Source organism: Periophthalmus magnuspinnatus, chromosome 22 (genome assembly GCF_009829125.3).
Source record: "Periophthalmus magnuspinnatus isolate fPerMag1 chromosome 22, fPerMag1.2.pri, whole genome shotgun sequence".
NCBI lineage: Eukaryota > Metazoa > Chordata > Actinopteri > Gobiiformes > Gobiidae > Periophthalmus > Periophthalmus magnuspinnatus.
The window spans coordinates 1,146,290-1,165,484 of NC_047147.1; the positions used below are offsets into that span (position 1 = coordinate 1,146,290).

The 19,195-nt window shown below is 40.4% G+C and overlaps 1 protein-coding gene across 1 annotated transcript in view; it reads left to right on the top strand.

Annotated features, from left to right (window-relative positions):
• Positions 1–19,195, top strand: part of ccdc88c (coiled-coil domain containing 88C) — an 83,077-nt gene that overhangs the window by 46,391 nt on the left and 17,491 nt on the right. The window contains 13 exon segments of the mRNA XM_055231209.1: positions 2,376–2,514; positions 4,721–4,861; positions 4,937–5,098; positions 5,640–5,917; positions 7,819–7,962; positions 8,439–8,556; positions 8,558–8,584; positions 8,586–8,627; positions 9,263–9,408; positions 9,501–9,549; positions 9,552–9,592; positions 10,642–11,051; positions 18,408–18,497. Coding sequence (XP_055087184.1) covers positions 2,376–2,514; positions 4,721–4,861; positions 4,937–5,098; positions 5,640–5,917; positions 7,819–7,962; positions 8,439–8,556; positions 8,558–8,584; positions 8,586–8,627; positions 9,263–9,408; positions 9,501–9,549; positions 9,552–9,592; positions 10,642–11,051; positions 18,408–18,497 — 1,787 coding nt within the window.

Here is a 19,195-nt window from a genome sequence, read left to right on the forward strand (position 1 = left end):
CCTCACCCCAGACACGTCCTTCAGCTCCTCCGGTGGGATCCCAAGGCGTTTCCAGGCCAGCCGAGAAACATAGTCCCTCCAGCGTGTCCTGGGCCTCCTCCCGGTGGGACATGCCCAGAACACCTCCCTAGGGAGGCGTCCAGGAGGCATCCTGAGCAGATGCCCGAGCCACCTCAGCTGGCTCTTCTCAACGTGTAGGAGCAGCGGCTCTACTCCGAGCTCCTCCCGTGTGACTGAGCTCCTCACCCTATCCCTAAGGGTGCACCCAGCCACTCTGCGGAGGAAACCCATTTCGGCCGCTTGTATCCGTGACCTTGTCCTTTCGGTCATTACCCAGAGCTCATGACCATAGGTGAGGGTAGGAACGTAGATTGACCGGTAAATCGAGAGCTTCGCCTTCCGGCTCAGCTCCTTCTTCACCACAATGGACCGATACAGCGACCGCATCACTGCAGACGCTGCACCGATCCGCCTGTCAGATCTGCCCCTCCCTAAACCGCCACCTTAACGTGGTGGAGGGGTTTGAGTGCCCGAATGATCCTGGGAGCTATGTTGTCGGGGGCTTCATGCCCCTGGTAGGGTCACCCATGGCAAACAGGTCCAGGGAGACGGGACAGACTAAGAGCGCTTCAGAAGCCCCTTATGAAAAGAGTACAACAAGGCAAACTACGTTGCTCGGACCGGCGTTACCGGGGCTCCACCCTGGAGCCAGGCCTGGGGTGGGTGCTCGACAGCGAGCGCCGTGCCCGGTGGCCGGGCCTTTCCCCACGGGGCCCGGCCGCGCTTAGCCCGAAGGAGTGACGTGGAGCCGTCCTCATGTGGACCCACCACCCGCAAGAGGATCCGTAAGGGGCCGGTGCATGAAGATCTGGGCGGCAGTCGAAGGCGGGGGCCTCGACGACCGGATCTCTGGACATGGAGATCCTGTAACAATACAGTACAATCCGTTCAAGCTATATGTACCAAAATGTGCTCTGGCAGGTCTGTCAGTTTTGTACAAGATTAGAGAAAAAAAATACACCATTTTGAGATAAAAAGTGCAAATGAAGTGGTTTCTCAAAATAATTTTACTTAACAATTGAAGTGAGTTAAAAGATATAAATGATCGTGATATTCTGAAATTGAAAAGTTTAATAGCAAAAACCTATCTCAGTTTTGAAAAATTGACAAAAGCTGTTTTTCTTTTCACAATAATGTGAAGTGGATTTTATCAAGAATGGATGGATTATGTTAGGTGTGTTCTATCAAAATGACGACTGGATTCGGTCAATTCAAATCTCAAAAGTTTATTCCCCTGACAGTTACAATCTAATACAGTACCCGGGGTCAAATGATCTATCCCTCGTATGTGCAGCAGGCTCTGTCTGCCTTTCCCTGGCCCCAAAGACAAAAATGTAACATGCAACATGAATATGCAAATATTGTTGAGAAGGTAGATGCCTTGAATCCCTCCTTCCAGCCTCGTTCACCTCTCCGAGCCGCACCCGTCTGTTTTTCCGGCCTTGAGTCTACTCCGGCAGCCTTATCTCTGTATGGGAGTCTGTGGAAAGCACCCACTGTCTCCCACAATTCACATCTCACAATGTTGCCTTTAAAGTAGGACTGTTATAATGAGTGAATAGTTTCAGTGTTAGAATATGGTGCTTGTTAGGCATACCTCAAAAGGATACAACTTTAATGAATAGTTTCAGTGTTAGTATATCAAACCCGTGCTCAAACTTTAGTATAAAATAGTGCTTGTTAAACAACCTTCAAAAGGATACAACATTCAAAGAATATATGCATTCAGTATAAAAATGGTGGTTACATGACAATATTCAAAGGATATATGAATTATTATGTTTTGATATGATATATGAATTATATAATGCATCTAAAAAGCTTTATTACTTGACATTCCCTTCAATTAATATTCAGATAGCAGTAAAATACATATGGTTTCCTATATTTTTGCTTCGTTTTTATTTTTATTTACCCATTATTTATTATTTTGTTTTATTTTATTTAGTCTGGATGGGTTCTGTGCTTTGTTAAGGTAATAACTTTTGTCATAATGCTTTTTGTATAATATGAAAATCTTTATGAAAACAACATTTGGCTTTTGAAAATATGACTATGCTAAGAGTAAACTACAAGCCTCCAATGAGTTTTTCATATGGCATTTATCTGTTTCTGCAAATGAACTCTTCAAATATAATTTTTAAGCCATTTATATCATATCAGACTGTGAAGCATCCCAGCCTCAATATGAACATAAACAAAAACAAAAAATCAGAATCTAGCCCATAATTTTCTCATATGATTTGTTAAAACTGTTTTCTGTGTATAAATAGGTTTGTGTGTGACCCAGTTCTTTTGCATGTGAATATCAGCAGGTACCAGCTGCTGGAGTCCCGTTTGGAGGAAACAGTCCAACAAACGATGAAACTAAAAGAGGAAAAAATATCGAGTTTGGAAAAGAAACTGGAGGAGAGCCACAGTTTGAACGCGTCTCTGCGCTCGGAACTCAACACTGTGAGAACAACTCATTATAACTATATAACTCTATACAACTGATTATGACCCTATATAAGTCTACCATGTGATCAAGGCATTATTTATATTCTTGTATTTCTGCTTCCTGTTATATGCAATTTTTTGAGGACTTTCACATTCAAAAGATATATTTACTCTTTACTTGTTAATCACCATGGCATCGGTCATAATTTTGAAACTCATGGCAAGAGGGGTACACAGTATATTGATTAGTTGAATCACCTGTATTACTAAATATAAATCTTGATTTCTGAGTAGCTTCGACAACTTAATACAACTTAATACTTTCATGATAAACACCTGTGGTATTTAACTTGTTTGTCTTGTTGCATTATATTTCTGACGTCTTTATCCAATCCAATCCAATCCACTTTATTTATATAGCACATTTCATAAACAAATTGTTTCCAAAGTGCTGCACAGAGACAAAGTGACATAAAAATAAAATAAAATCAATAAAACACATAAAAATAAATAAAAGAAAAGAAAAACACAGAGGACCACACAACTCACGCAGTGTTAAAAGCCAGAGAATAAAAGTGGGTCTTAAGACGAGACTTAAAACACTCTACAGTGGGAGCTGTTTGAACGTGGGGGGGCAGGGCGTTCCACAGTTTAGGTCCAACCACAGAAAAGGCCCTGTCCCCTCTGGTTTTAAGTCTGGTCTTAGGGACCACGAGCTGGAGCTGGCCCTCAGACCTCAGAGCGCGCACCGGGGTGTAAATTTTGATGAGGTCTGAGATGTAATCTGGGGCCAGACCATTCAAAGCTTTAAAAACAAACAATAAAATCTTAAAATCAACTCTAAAATTAACAGGAAGCCAGTGCAAAGACGCAAGAATTGGTGTGATATGATCGTGTTTTTTGGTTCCTGTTAAAAGTCGTGCAGCAGAGTTTTGGACTAACTGCAGTCGGTAAAGCGAGTTTTGTGAAATGCCAGAATAAAGTGCATTGCAGTAGTCCAGGCGCGAAGAAATAAAAGCGTGCACGACTTGTTCAAAAAGTTTAAAAGATAAAAACGGTTTGACTTTGGATAAAAGCCGCAGATGATAAAAACTAGATTTTAAAACGCCATTAATATGCTTGTCAAATTTAAAATCGCTGTCTATGGTGACGCCAAGGTTGGTGACTGTGGGACGCACATAATTTTGAAGAGGTCCCACGTCCGTGAGGGTACTGCCAGAGCCAAACAGTATAACCTCGGTCTTTGCTTCATTCAATTTTAAAAAGTTTTGGGCCAACCAAGCCTTGACGTCACATAGACAGTCGAGTAGGGGTGTCAGGGAGCAGTTGTCTTTTTTAGAAATTGGTAAATAAATCTGGCAATCATCTGCGTAAAAATGATATAAAAGGCCATGTCTTTTAAAAATGTCCGCAAGCGGGAGAAGATAAAGTGCAAAAAGAATAGGCCCCAGAATTGAACCTTGGGGGACTCCGCTCACAAGTGGGGTGAAGGATGAGGTAGAGTCCCCCAGCCTGACTGTGAAGGACCGCCCTGTTAGGTACGACCTAAACCAGTCCAGGGCTGTCCCCCTGACACCCACACAATATTCAAGACGGTTTAAAAGAGTTGAGTGGTCAACTGTGTCAAAAGCTGCAGTCAGGTCTAAAAGCACTAATAGCAAAACTGCCAGTATAGTAATAAACATATACATACTTGAATGAACACAAAATTGTAATAATCTGGCAATCTGGACAATTTTGACGAAAAGAAAATATATTTAAAATTTGTAATTAAATAAATCATATATAAAAAATTTAAAAGTAAATACATTTAAAGGTGCAATATGTAACTTTTCTAGTGGAGGGTCCACCAGCTGCTTGTCTCCATGGAGATGTTGCTTTGCTGGGAATGTTCTACAGTATGACATTACAATTATCTATCTCCATGGAGACAAGCAAGTTACCCCACTAGGTCAAGTTACACATCAGATCTGCGGAGAGACGACCCCACTCACAGTAAGAATGCATGTTTTTCAAGGTATTTTTTTATACCAATAACTGCAACATTATGAGCAAAGCAATAACATCTTCATGGAGATAAAAGGTAGTAAACCCTCCACAAGAAAAGTTACATAGTGCACCTTTAAACTAAACTAAAGAAATCAAGATTTCAATTCTGAATTTAACCCAAAGTAGTTATTGTTAAATTTCTGCTGTAACAATAACTGTGGTGCATTTTTAGGTTCGGCAAACATTATCACTCAAGCAGGAGCAGGAACAAAACCACAATTCCCAGAAACACTCAGGAAACGACCGGGGTCAAGGGTCGGCCACTGCAGAACTGCTGCGAATTAAAGATCACCTGATCGATGTGGAGAAGAATGTAGGTTTCTGTCTCAAGATGTTGTCAATTTTTTTAACTTATTTAAACTGTGTACTAATTTGTGTTAAATTTCAGAATGCCTCGCTGCAGACAGAGAGCAGTCTGTTAAAGGAGCAGCTCAAACAGTTGGAAAATCAGAATAATTCTCTGAACAACCAGATCTCAACTCTACAACGTCACACCAGCACACTACAGGAGCAGAACTCAGGCCTGCACACTCAGACCGCCAAACTGCAGGTGAAGAGGAACGATTCACATCAGACGTATCATTAAAAGTCATGCCTGTAATGTCTGCACCTACTGATTTAAACAGGGCCTGAGGAGGCATTATATCATATAGAGCAGTGGTTCTTAAACTTTTCACACCAAATGCCACCTAACAGTATGTGGCTTTCCAACTATCATATTAAGCTTTAGTCGAGCTAAACCAGGTCTAAAATGAGATGGACATTGTAGTTATAAACCCCAGTCAACATCTTGTGTTTTATTTTCAGATGGAAGAGAATTTTTATTTTTATTCATCTTAGTCTCTACTACTAAAATGTAAATACAGTATACTTGTATTCCTTCCCACAACAAAATTGTAAATATTGTAAACTAAAGGTAAAAGTCAAATTCATGATGCAGACACACAAAAGCCTTTGTAATATTGTATTGAAACTTGATTATTTTCAGCTGTGTTTTGTATATTCTTGTCTTTAAAGTTGAGGGTTTCACTGTTTTGGCTAGGTAAATGCTCACAGTTTAGCATCTTAAACTCTGTGTCTGTATGTTCCAGGTGGAGAACTCAACCCTCTCCTCTCAGAGTGCCTCTCTCATGGCCCAGAATGCCGTGCTGCAGGGTCAGGTGACAGCTCTGGAAGCGGAAGTGGAGTCTTGGCAGAGGCAGAGGGAGGAGGCGTGGAAAGGGAGAGAGAGCGTCCTGAGTGACCATGAGAGACTGATGAACGTTCACGAGAGACAAGCGCATGAGTACGAGGCTCTGATCAGCCAACATGCGGCACTCAAGGGCAAGCAGAGGGCGCTAGAGAGCGAGCACAGGGCTCTACACAATAAGTGAGTGCAACCAGAGAATCTGTCAGAAAAATGCCTTCCTTGTGCGTAAATTGTTTTTACATTTTAGATGGAGTTTTCAGTGTTGTGTGTTTCTGTTTTAGAAATCACTGCTACTTCTTGAATTTTTTTTCCAACTCTTTCCCACAAACTGCTTAACTGATGTAAAAATGAGTTACTATCCCACCAAACCAAGTAACAATTACAAAAACATGAAAACTTTTGTCATGTGCACTCATAGACTGCACTCAAGCAGTGCACTAAATGAGTGCGACGTCACCCATAGTGTTTGAGGCAGCAGTTATGGGGAGAAATTTGAGCTGTTCCATATCTGGAGCTCTGACCATGAGTATCATAGCAACCAAAGAACCAATCTGGAGCGAGGCTGTTGGAGGTAACGCCCCCTCCAGCTCGCACCCCTGGTTTAGTAGGGAGCAGGCACTTAGCAACTCTGTCAATCAAACCTGTTGCTAACGCTAGCAGGAGCAACGGCAGGGAAAGAAGGTCCCTGATTTGTCTCTTATTAATGTCCATATATTGATTTACGGACACAATAGTGAAATAAAAAAAAAAACAGGATCATGTAGAGCGGGTTAATACGAACATTTAAAACCAAAATGTTGACTCTCACTGTGGCAGTTACAGAGAGAGGAGTGACAAATTTTCAATGTAAAGTGAGTTGGAGCCAGAGCTGATGGAGCCGAAATCACACCCATGATCACTTTCTATTTAGAACACAGCTGCTATATATACAGTTTATGAGCACTTTAAAGGGACTATGCAGAATTTACTCATCAATGCTTTAATCATGTTAACATGTTGCATCTTTATCAAACACCCCCCTGTACTGCTCTACATCACACCATCTTAATTCAGTGACCCCAAACACCCAAATGTGTCTATAATAATAAATACCTGATAACTGGGATGTATTATATCTCTCATCTCCATGGTGACAAGCATTCTCTAATAAAGTTGCATTATCTTTTACTATCTTTTAAAAAGGCTGCATAAATTTACTGAAGCAGTCTTTCTTTCTGCCTGAGAGATGCAAGACTAGCGCCCTCTGCAGGTGTTTTGCTGGTACTATTGCATACGCCCTTTCTGATAACTTGGGCCAGATAGGTATTTTTCTATTGCATATATATTTGTCTAAGTTCTTCAATTCAATTCATCTATTTTTGTAACACCCAAAATCACAACAACAGTTGTCTCGAAGGGTGTTCATGTTTTGGTTGATGGAGGAAACCGGGGTACCCGGAGGAAACCCATCCAGACATGGGGAGAAACATGAAAAACTCCACACAGAAAGGCCTGGGCGACCCGGGGATCGAACCAAACCTTCTTCTGTGAGGCATGAGTATTGCCACTCAGCCACCGTGCTGCCTACACACAAAAACAAACAGGAAAAGTTATGACCCAGGCATAGTGTAAGCCCTTTTAACAAAACACTGTGGGCTAAAGCATATGACCAGGACAGTGTCATAAATGAATCTTTCACAGTTTGATTTTAATCTTTGTTCTCAGGGTCATTTACACTGTGAACATGTTTCTACTGAGAAATTTCTATTTATCAGATGACACGAAAATATATATTACGTTGTTTGTGCTTTGTTTCTCCTCAAGCACACTGTACAATACTTACTTATTTCTATATTGATTTGTACATTTTGCTTCACCGTTTCAATGGATTCACTCCTTTCTGTGATATGAGGGTTCCCAAGCCACCTACTATATTTACCTAATCCCATATAGAAGGTAAACATTTGGGGCATTGCACTGAACCCTTAGCAGTTTGAGTCCAGGTGTGTGTGAGTGTTATCGCCCTCTTGGGGAATAACAGATTAAATATAAAGGGATTTTTAATATACATCTTAACACTGAACCTCTGGTGTGTTTTGTAGGTACTGTGTGTTGCTGCAGCAGAAGGACATATGGGAAAAACAGGAGGGACAAGGGCAGAAGGAGAAGGAGGAGCTCAGCCAAGAAGTTCAGAAGAATCGACTTTTAGTACAAGAAAATCTGCAGCTCAAAAATGAAATGGATCGGTAATTACCCCAGTTTCACTCAAGTCTTACCAATGAAAAAATACTCTGCAAAATAGAGTTTAATTACTTTAATTCAGAATCTTATTTCTTTTTTTAGTTTTCAATCCTATTACTTATTGCACTAAAATATTGTGACTTCTTTTTAAGAGATTTTTGAATTGTTTAGATTACATCTTAGTTATTTTAGAGTAAAAAATTGCTTCATTGGCAGACTATATTTCAAGCAAAATTATTTTAAAACAAGTGAAATAATCTAAGATATAATATACATAAATTACATTTATATTGATCAGAACATTTTAAAATTAAGATTAATATTCTGTATGCATGATTATTTGTTTTTTTTTTGTTTTTTTTCAATGTAATAAAAAACAAATGCGAATGTGTGTAAACATATTCTTCACTCATGGTTCAAAATCACATACAGGCTCTTTAATGTTCTTCTTAATTGTTGTAATACCTCTCCTGACCTGTAGGATGACAGCAAGCCAGACCCATCAGCTGGAGCAGAGTGATGGTCTTCAGCAGAGGGTCTTGGAGTTAAAGACTTCTCTGAGCGCGGCGCAGACGGAGGCGGGCCAGTGGATGTCCATGATACGACTCTTTAATGGAGCAGCACCAAAGGATTGGACCTGACCATGACCAAACTGGACAACCACTGTGAGGTAAGAGGGATTTAACACAGTTTTGCAGGCAGGGCTCCACATTCACTGGAGGTAAACCACTATTGTAGTCACAGCTGCCCTTTGCAGAAGTAACGCTGGCACTTTGCAGCATTGGCCACCAGCGCTCGCACACACACAACACCACATTCATACTAAGCAATGCGTCTTGCCAAAGGGCACATTGACAGGAATCAAACATCTAACCTTTCCTTTGCGTGGATGAGTGCTCTAACCACTAAACCACTGTTGTTCTTTATAAAGCACGATTCATGCAAAAGCAAGATAATGTGCCTCATTAAGAAAGAAATATACAAGACAAAAGAATTAATTACAACAGTTGCATGATGCAAGTGAATATATAGAAATATGAATGTAGTAAATAATAAAATCCAACAATTCACACTCTAATGTAAATGCTGAAGTGAGGCGTAAGGTATTTAAACCCACATGTATTTATTTGAATGGGATCGTGCATATTAGAGAACATCTGTAATTAGCTGCTGTCCTTAGCTGAAAAGAGGCCTGGACATTAGGGAGTCTAACCCAAATAAGTCCATCTCACCGCTGATTTTAACAGGAATGTCAATATCACAAAACTGTTTTCATTTGACCATTTGTTTTTGTGTGTTTTTAAGCTCTTGAGTCGACTTAAAGGAAACTTGGAGGAGGAAAACCACCACCTCCTTAGTCAGATCAACCTGCTGAGCCAACAGAACCACACTCTACTGGAGCGGAGCATGGAGAGCAAAGAGCTGTACCACCAGGAGCAGAAGCTATACATGTAACCATCCAACGCTCTGCATACATCCACACCAATATAGAAATGCGATTATTTTAAATACGAGTAGATGTTAAATGTCTTTTCTGTCTCAGTGATAAGCTGAACGCTCTCCGGCGACAAAAAGAGAAACTGGAGGAAAAAGATCATGGACCCAGTACAAATTCTATGATCCCACGCCCAAAAAGTAAGACTCACCAACTTGGGAATAAAAAGTTATTAAAAGTTAAGTTAATCAATATTACTAGTTTATACTACAATTTTAAAATCTGAAACTTTTTACCACTGGAAATGTCTGGATGCAATATTTATATTGCATTCTTAAAATACTTTTTAGAAGAGAAATTTTATAACATTTTTAAGTTTTTGTACAGTATTGTGTTTTGTACTCACTCGTCTCACAAATACATGAATGCATAGTTATATACTATAATTTCAAGGCAATAAGTTCATTTACATATTTCAGTTAATTAACAGTGTACAATTATCCATATTTCAGTCAATTTTCAGATGGTAAAATGGTCACAAACTGTATAAAGAAGTGGACTAAGTGAGTGTGACGTCACCCACAGCATTCAGCTCCAGTTAAATGGAGCTCATCAAGGCTAGCAGTTATAGGGACAAATTCCATATCGCAAGTATCATAGCAATCAAAGAGCCAATCCAAAGCGAGGATGTTGACGGTAGTGCCCCTTCCTGTCTGCACCGCCGTTTAGCAATGCTTTCAATCAAACCTGTTGCTAACGCTAGTGGGAAGCGACTGATTTGTCTGTTATTAATGTTCATATCTTGATTTACAGACACAATAGCAAAAGAAAATACCAGGATCAAGTAGAGCAGGTTAATATGAACATTTTAAGACTGCAGCAATTACAGAGAATGACAATTTCCGAATGTTATCTTTATCTTTATCATCTTTATTTGTTTCAGACATTTTTTTTTTCTGTCTTAATTCCACAAAAGCATATCAAAGTACACAAAGTCTGAAACGGAACAGGCAGAAGCCTAAGCTTATGGAATGTAAAGCGGCGGTTAGCACGTTAGCTATGTCCATTCTTATATACAGTCTATGATGGTCTATCTAAAAACACAACAGTATGATTTACATGCAGCTCAATTTAAAAAGCCGTAAAGATACAACACAAACATTAAAAACCATTAAATACATCCTACGTACAGCAGATTTGTGATTTATTTAACTGCATTTTATCAACTATTTTAAAATTTCTCTTATAGGAAGAGTCAGTGGTCCGGCGCCAAAGCTTTAGCCAAACTGATCAAACCACGGAAGGACACGAGCCGCGAGCGAGGAGACCGAGAGAGGGAGGGTTTTAAGGAGAGAGAGAGGGCTAAAAGTGCCCCCGACATCCCTCTACCTGCCCCTCCGCCTCTGTTGCTCCCGGATACACCCCCTCCAGTGCCCCAGCGGACCTCCAGCTCCAATGACAGTGTCCAAGGCAACAGTGTCCATGGCAACAGTGTCCATGGCAACAGTGTCCACGGCAACAGTGTCCACGGCAACAGTGTCCACGGCAACAGTGTCCACAGCAACAGCATCAACAACACCCACAGCAGCAACAGTATCCCCGATAACGACACACCCAGCCTGGGACCCCGCAGCCCTGCCCTTACTCCCTTCAGTAGAGGTACAAGCAAATATTATTCACAATATGCCAAACTATATTGAACAAGGACTAAACCAGGGCTAAAGTGGGACTAAACCAAATCAAAGCCAGAACTAAACCAGGTCTAAAGTAGGACTTAACCAGGGCTAAATCGGGGCTAATGTAGGACTAAACCAGGTCTAAATCAGAACTAAGCCAGGTCTAAAACAGTACTAAAACAGTACTAAAACAGTACTAAAACAGGTCTAAATCAGGTCTAAAACAGGACTAAACCAGGTCTAAAACTGGACTAAACCAGGTTTAAAACAGGACTAAACCAGGTCTAAAGCAGGACTAAAACAGGACAAAACTAGGTCTAAAACAGGACTAAACTAGGTCTATAACAGGACTAAACCAAGTCTAAAACAGGACTAAACCAGGTCTAAACTAGATCTAAAACAGGACTAAACTAGGTCTAAAACAGGACTAAAACCAGGTCTAACTAGATCTAAAACAGGACTAAACTAGGTCTAAAACAGGACTAAACTAGTCTAAAACAGGACTAAACTAGGTCTAACACTAGATCTAAAACAGGACTAAACTAGGTCTAAAACAGGACTAAACTAGGTCTAAAACAGGACTAAACTAGGTCTAAAACAGGACTAAGCTAGGTCTAAAACAGGACTAAACCAGGTCTAAACTAGATCTAAAACAGGACTAAACTAGGTCTAAAACAGGACTAAACCAGGTCTAAACTAGATCTAAAACAGGACTAAACTAGGTCTAAAACAGGACTAAACCAGGACTAACACGGGACAAAACTAGGTCTAAAACAGGACTAAACTAGGTCTAAAACAGGACTAAACTAGGTCTAAAACAGGACTAAACTAGGTCTAAAACAGGACTAAACCAAGTCTAAAAGAGGACTAAACCTGGTCTAAACTAGAACTAAACCAGGACTAAACTAGGTCTGAAACAGGACTAAACCAGGTCTAAACCAGGTCTATAACAGGACTAAACAAGTCTAAAACAGGACTAAACTAGATCTAAAACAGGACTAAACCAGGTCTAAAACAGGACTAAACCAGGTCTAAAACAGGAGTAAACCAGGTCTAAAACAGGACTAAACAAGGTGTAAAACAGGACTAAACTAGGACTAAAGTAGGACTGAACCGGGTCTTAAAACAGGACTGAACAAAGTTATAGTAAGACTACACCAGGTTTAAGCCAGACCTAAACCAGAGCTTAAGAAGGACTAAACTACAGCTGAAACGGGAATAACCGGGCCAAAGTAGCACTAAACCAATTAATTAATATTCTGACATTTGTGGCACAACCCCAAGTTTATAACTAGAGGGGCACTGTTGAACAAATAATGTTTTTACAATAGAAACGCATTGCAGGTGCTAGTTTTTGCAGTATTTTATGTATTTTACATCAAAATAATTTGTGAAAACTGCCCATGCTTAATATCTTTTTAAAACCAGGCCACCACCAACAAACTCCTGCAGTTATTTCCAGAGTTATTTCCATTTCAGAGGTAAACATTTGCCTAAAATAGCTTTTATTGTATTGAAAATAAAGCTAATTGAAGCTTGTGTGATTAAAAAAAGTGAAATATTTATTAAAGGTGCAATGTGTAACTTGTGTATGTACTTGTGTGTGTAACTGGCAGAAGGTCAACCACCTGCTCGTCTCCATAGAAATGTAATTGCACTGTGTAGAATATTCAACAGTATTGCAGTGAACTTATCCATCTCTATGACAATTAGATGGTGCCACCACTAGACCAAGTTACAGGTCAGATCTATGGAGAAACAACCTCGCTCACAGTAAACATGCATGTAATTAAATAACAGTTAAGTGGGTACAATTAATGCCATACTACGGACGATTACAATCAAAACAACATCTCCACGCAGAGAAGCAAGTGGTGAACTTCCCAACCGGAAAAGTTGCATAGTGTCTGTCACAATAAACGATAATATTTAAGCTAATTTATGCCACTGACGCAAAAAACCAAGAGCAGATTTAAACCACAAAAACTATTCTAAATCTACAATATTGTTAAAAAAAACAGAATGAAACACTTTAGACATTTCCTAGTTTGTATCAGTCAGATCAGTTTGATAAGATTTATAGTAGAGAAAGTTTATTTAGTAATTTCTCATATAGCCAAAAAATAACCAAATATTTCCCACATGTGCAAAGAAAATGTACACACCATAAATATTGATCCCAAAAACAGACAGTTCCATATTGTTTCATATATAGAATGATAAGACGATATAGTGATTATAGTGACCGGCCTAGTTGAATTATGCCAAGGAATGCCTTTTTATGGTTTGGGATGTCTTAAGGATTTATGCAAACAATCCTTTGACCCAGCAAATATGTCTTGTGTATTTTAGGCTCTATATGTTTTAACTGTTCTGGTCAATATTTATGGAGGGTAGTTCGATATGGGAATCCAGGATATTGGCATTAGAGATAACGTTTGTTTTAGTTACAAATTGCCTTTATTTGCTTTCAGTGATTTGGGTAATTATTTCTGTTTTAACATGTCACAATAGTATGAGCTCCAAAAGGGATGGATTTTTGATTATTTTATTTCAGAAGCAAAATCTCATTTAACTCTTTCAATGCCAAAATGTTTTTCAATTTCAAACATATTTAGTAATGGGTGATTTTTTTTCTATGCTAAATATAAATTTCATACTTTATATTTAGCATAGAAAAAAATTTAATAGTGGAGGAAGTCAGATGCTAGCTCTTAATGCACAAAGCAAGTACAGACAATAAGAAAATAAAACATGCAATTAAAACAAGATCAAATCATTAATGTGTATGTCCTTATCCAGAACAAAACAAGGCCACATATATAAACTTTTAAAATGAACAAAGCCAAAGTACGGGTTATTGAAATTATCGAAAAATACTGTACCAAGTATCAAAACATTTGAGCTAGTATCAATACTTAATAACAAATCACATCACTGGGATTCTCCTGCCCTGTGTCAGCAGCATAAAGTACTTTCAATATTATCATTTATTGCAATATTTCTCTGTTATGATATGCCTTGCTATGTGCCACATATTGAGCCATTTCCTTTGAATCAGTATCGAGTTTGAAACATTGGTTTTGTGACTACACTAGTAAAACACACTGCAGAGATGGGTTGCATACGTTTTTGCATAACTGTGGTGGAAGTGTCACCTTTTAAAGAGGAAGTTGAAAACCCACTGACTTGTCCCCATTGTAAAGTGATAATTAATGAGCCTGAGTCATTACACAGGGCTCGGGGTAAACGCATCTCTGTTTCTCTCAGTGAGTCAGTGTTGGTTTTTCTGCTTGACATTTCCAAACTCTGGATTTTTTCCATTAATCAATTTCAATTTGTCAAACTTTTGCATGAAAACGTTTAATTTTCTGTGATTTAATTATTAACCTGTTTCATTTACTCATCTTCTCATCCATCATCTCTCTCTCCCCTCTTTCTCTCCCTCTCTATCCATTAATTTATCCACTTCTCCTCACTCTTCCCCTTCTTCTCTCCTGTTGTCTTTCTCTCTCCTTTCATCACTCCTCTTTCTTTCTCTACCTTTTTCTGCATTTCATCACTCCTCTTTCTCTACCTTTTTCTGCACCCTCTTTTCTCTCTCTCCTCTCTCTATCCCTGCCACTTTCCTTCCACCCTTCTCCTCCATCGCTCTCTCCTTCCTCCTCTCCCGTTGTCATGCTCTTTCTCTTCTCTGTCTCTCGATCTCCCCCTCTCTTTCTCTCTCCTTTTTCCTATCACCTTTTTTCTCTCTCTTCGCCCGTTCTGTTGCAACTCTGTCTGTCATCTGTCTTTTTCCTATCCATCTTTTTCTCTTTATTTTCCCTCTCTATCTATCTTTACATCTGCCTCTTCTCCTTCTCTCTTTCCCTCTGCTCCCATTTTCCTCTCCTGATGCTACTTTTGCTTTATCCCTCTCTATCCCTCCTTCTCTTTCCCTCGCTCTCCTCCCTCTATCCCGGCCACTCTTCCTTCCTCCCTTCTCCTCCATCTCTCTCTTTTCCTCTGTCCCATTGTCATGCTCTCTCTTTCCTCTCTCACACCTTCTCTTCTTCTCTACCTTTTTCTATTACCTTTTTTCTCTCTCTTCCACTGTTCTATTGTTGCTCTCTCTCTCTGTCATTCCCCTTTCTCCCTATCCCTCCCTTTCCCCCTCTATCTATCCTTCTGTCTCCCTCTTCTCTCTCGATGCTCTATCTCTCTATCCCTCCTCCTCTTTCTCTCTCTCCTCCTACTCTCACCCTGTCCCTTTCTCTCTCCTCCCTGCCTCTCCCTCTTTCTCTCTCACCCTTTCTCTCTTGTCACCTCTTCTTTTTTCCACTCTCTCGCTTCCTCCCTCCCCGTTTCTCTCACCCTCTTTCTCTCTCTTCCCATCTTCTTTTGCCTCTCTCTCGCTTTCTCTCTCCTCCCTGTCCCTCCCTCTCTTTGTCTCTCACCCTCTTTCTCTCTCTTCCCCTCTTCTTTTGCCACTCTCGCTTTCTCTCCTCCCTGCCCCTCGCTCTCTTTCTCTCTCACCCTCTTTCTCTCTCTTCTCGTCTTCTTTTGCCACTCTCTCACTTTCACTCTCCCCCCTCTCTCTTCCCTCTCTTTCTCTCTCACCCTCTTTCTCTCTCCTCCCCCTCCGTTCCTCTTTAGCTCCCACTCCAAAGCGCTTCCGATTCTTTCGCAGTAAAAGCCAGAACCAGCTCCTCCCCTCACCTCCTCCTCACCCCTCTCTCTCCCGTTGCTCTCCTCCTCCCTCTCTTTCCCCTCCTCCCTCTCTCTCCCCTCTCTCCCCCTCTTCTTCCTCCTCTCGTTCTTCTCTCTCTCTTTCTAGACGCCTCCGATTTTGGTCCTCCACTGACATCTCAACCGACTGTAGCCAATCCACTCCGACCAGCAACGTTTTTTAATCCCCCTTTCTGAATTTTCATCGCTTCTAACACCCATCACTCACTCAACTTCTTCACCTCCACAATATTTAGTTCATTTTCATTTTTTTTCTTTTTTTTTTTCACCTTATACACCAATACTTTTACACTTTGCACACTGACACTACACAGATGCATGGTGAAACTGAAAGAAATCCAGTTTTATTCGTAAGTGTTCAAATTTGTCACGGTTTCATGCTCAAATGCTCCTTTGCTCATTGCATGCCCCCCCTCCTCCCCAAATGGCCAAACAAGATCAGATTATTTACAGTCAATTGTTTCGCACTTCAGCTCGAGATGCTCTACTGCTGCTCCATATTGAACTTTTGGCTTCCTCATAATGTCTAAATGTGGCTAGATAGACGTTTGGAGGTTCAGTCTCTGCTTCAAACTGCCATTCTTGGGTAAGACACCATAGACTGTATATATAGATGGACATAGCTAACCTGCTAGCCGCCATGTTCCAAATAGCGTGGGTGCGCTTCCAGCTCCATCGACTCAATGACTTCGCTTTACATTAGAAAACCGTGGCCCCTCTCTCTGTAACTGCTACTGGGAGCCTCATTTTGGTCTTAAACGTTCATATTAACCCACGCTACATCATCCTGAGTTTTTCATTTTGCTATTATGTCCGTAACTCAAGATATGAACATTAATAACAGACAAATCAGATACTCCAGCAACAGGTTTGACTGACAGCGTTGCTAACCGCCCACTCCCTGCTAAACCAGCTGTGTGGGACTTAAACAGTCCCGCTCTGGATTGGCTCTTGGGTTTGTCAGAATTCCTAATATAGAACTTGACTCCAAATTGGCCCCTATAACTGTTAGCCTCAATGAGCTTCATTTGCTGGAGCCGACGCTGTGGATGACGTCACACTCAGTCCATGTCTTTATACAGTCTGTTTCTGTTTCATTATCTTAATCTTCTTAAAAAGAAATTTAAATTTCTTGAAATTTCATAAACATATTTGTACAATTTAACAAAATAGTAAAATTAAGGTCTCAAAGTCTAAGGCCCCATGGAAGCCTCTGTCATTAAGGATGAAGAATGCAGCAATTTTATCTGCAACACTGAACCCAAGTCTAAACAGTTGGCTGCTATAAACTGATCTGTTTTATACTGCGCTTCCAACAGCCACCAACCCCGTTTGCTCTTCGTCACAATAAAATCTCAATGGAGGCTTTTTCTTTTGCCACTAAACAAGATAAACACCATGATCCTTTATTACAGTAGCCTAAAACCTGTCAGCTGCTACAAGGCATCCCTGGAAATGGTAGGTAATTTTAGCAACCGCTACTTTGTTAGCATAAGCAAATTCAACCAGGACATGCTAAAACAGGCCATGAAGGATATACAGTGATTAGTTTATTGAATGAATAAACTTTGGTGCTTAGCCTGTGACTGGAGACTGTACTAGACTTGTTATAAAAAAGCGACAATGGCTCAGTTGGCAGAATGTTTATTCCACTGATCAGAAGGTTGTTGGTTCGGGTCCTGCCCTCAACATAAAATATCATTGGTTGAGCAGTCAGATCCACTGACCCACAGGTTGGCAGTGTGATGCAAGCTCTCACAGATGAATGCTGTCGTTGCGTCCTTGGGCAAGACACTTTTTTGTTTTTAGTCTATTAGTTAGTAGCACTTTTTTGCAGAATTTTCCTGTCAAAACCTGCACAGGTATTAACAATCTGGCAGATTTCAGATTAGTCAGACCAGTTTACCATTTACCTGGCATTGCAATAATTTGATAACTCCAGAAATCAGATGATGATCAGATCTTAGAGTACATCTTTTCTTCTTTATCTTTATTTATACAGGGGAACCCGATGAGAACATTTGGACTCTCTTTTTCATGGGTACCCTGTTTAAAATATAATACAAACAGAAACACAGACAAAACGAACAAGCACACAAATCCATATAAAACATTAAAAACAGGAGCACGAGTGGGTCTAAAAGTTCGTCCAAGATTATTAAATTGAGATCTGAACATAGCCAGTGTCGGTGAAGAGGAGGAGATGAGAGAAGAGGCTGAAGAAGCTGATGGTTCTGCTGCTGCAGTGGCAATGGTGTAGCAGGGTTGTAGCCATAATGGGAGGGTGAAGGAGGAGAGTTAGTGCTTTTTGTACGACTGGCTAATTTTAAAAAAGGAAATGCGATCGTCCTGGTTGAATTTAAGCTTAATTTAACCCACAGATGTCTCTGAGGCCTTGTTCACTACTCTGCCTTACACCAAAGTTAGAAAAAGCATCACTGCATAACGTTTAATGCCTTAATGACAAACAGGTCACTAGTGAGTATACTCCAACTTGAAATCTGCTTCAGCACTGCGCTTCCTGTATTCGTGTGGTGTCACTCGTAAAGAGCCATTTTCTGATTTGCGATTTGCAGTTTATCAAATTTTTATTTTATTATTTTTTTTCCAGGACTAAGCGACCGAGGCCGTGCGGGACATAGAGGCAGCACTCCTGGAGACGGTAACGAGAATGTGAATGGGGAAGACAGCCACGGGCAAGGTAAGATCTGAGGGAAAGGAAATATAGCCATTACAAGTTTCATAATCACTATTAAAAACTTCAATGGCTGTGGTTATTTATGTAAGAGACACTGTAAAGGATCCTGTTTCCACTGGGCCTTATCAGACCTGCTGAGCCTGTAGTTGAGATTTATACAAACGTGTTCTGAATTCAAACTTCACTGACAGATTAACCTAACCATTAATATAAGACCATTAATTGTAACCTAACTGAAATCACACTCTGGATGAACCATAGACTGTGCACATAGCTAAAATGCACACTTCCAACTCTATCAACTCTGGCATCAAGTCACTTTACCTTGAAAAACTGTGGCCCCTCTCTCTGTAACTCCTGCTGTGAGCCTTGTCATTTTTTGGTCTTAAAATGTTAGTATTAACTCGCTCTATATGATCGTGGGGTTTTTATTTTGCTATTTATTTTTCTGTAAATCAGCATATGAACATTAATAACAAAGAAATCAGGTGCCTTCTTTCCCCGAGGTTGCTCCCGCTAGCGTTAGCAACAGGTTTGATTGACAGCATTGCTAAGTGTCCGCTCCATGCTAAACCAGCAGTGCAGGCGGGAAGGGGTGTTACCTTCAACAGCCTCGCTCCAGATTGGCTCTTTGGTTGCTACGATGCATGCAGTGGGAATTCAAAATATGGAACTCTGCTCCAAATTGGCCCCTATAACTG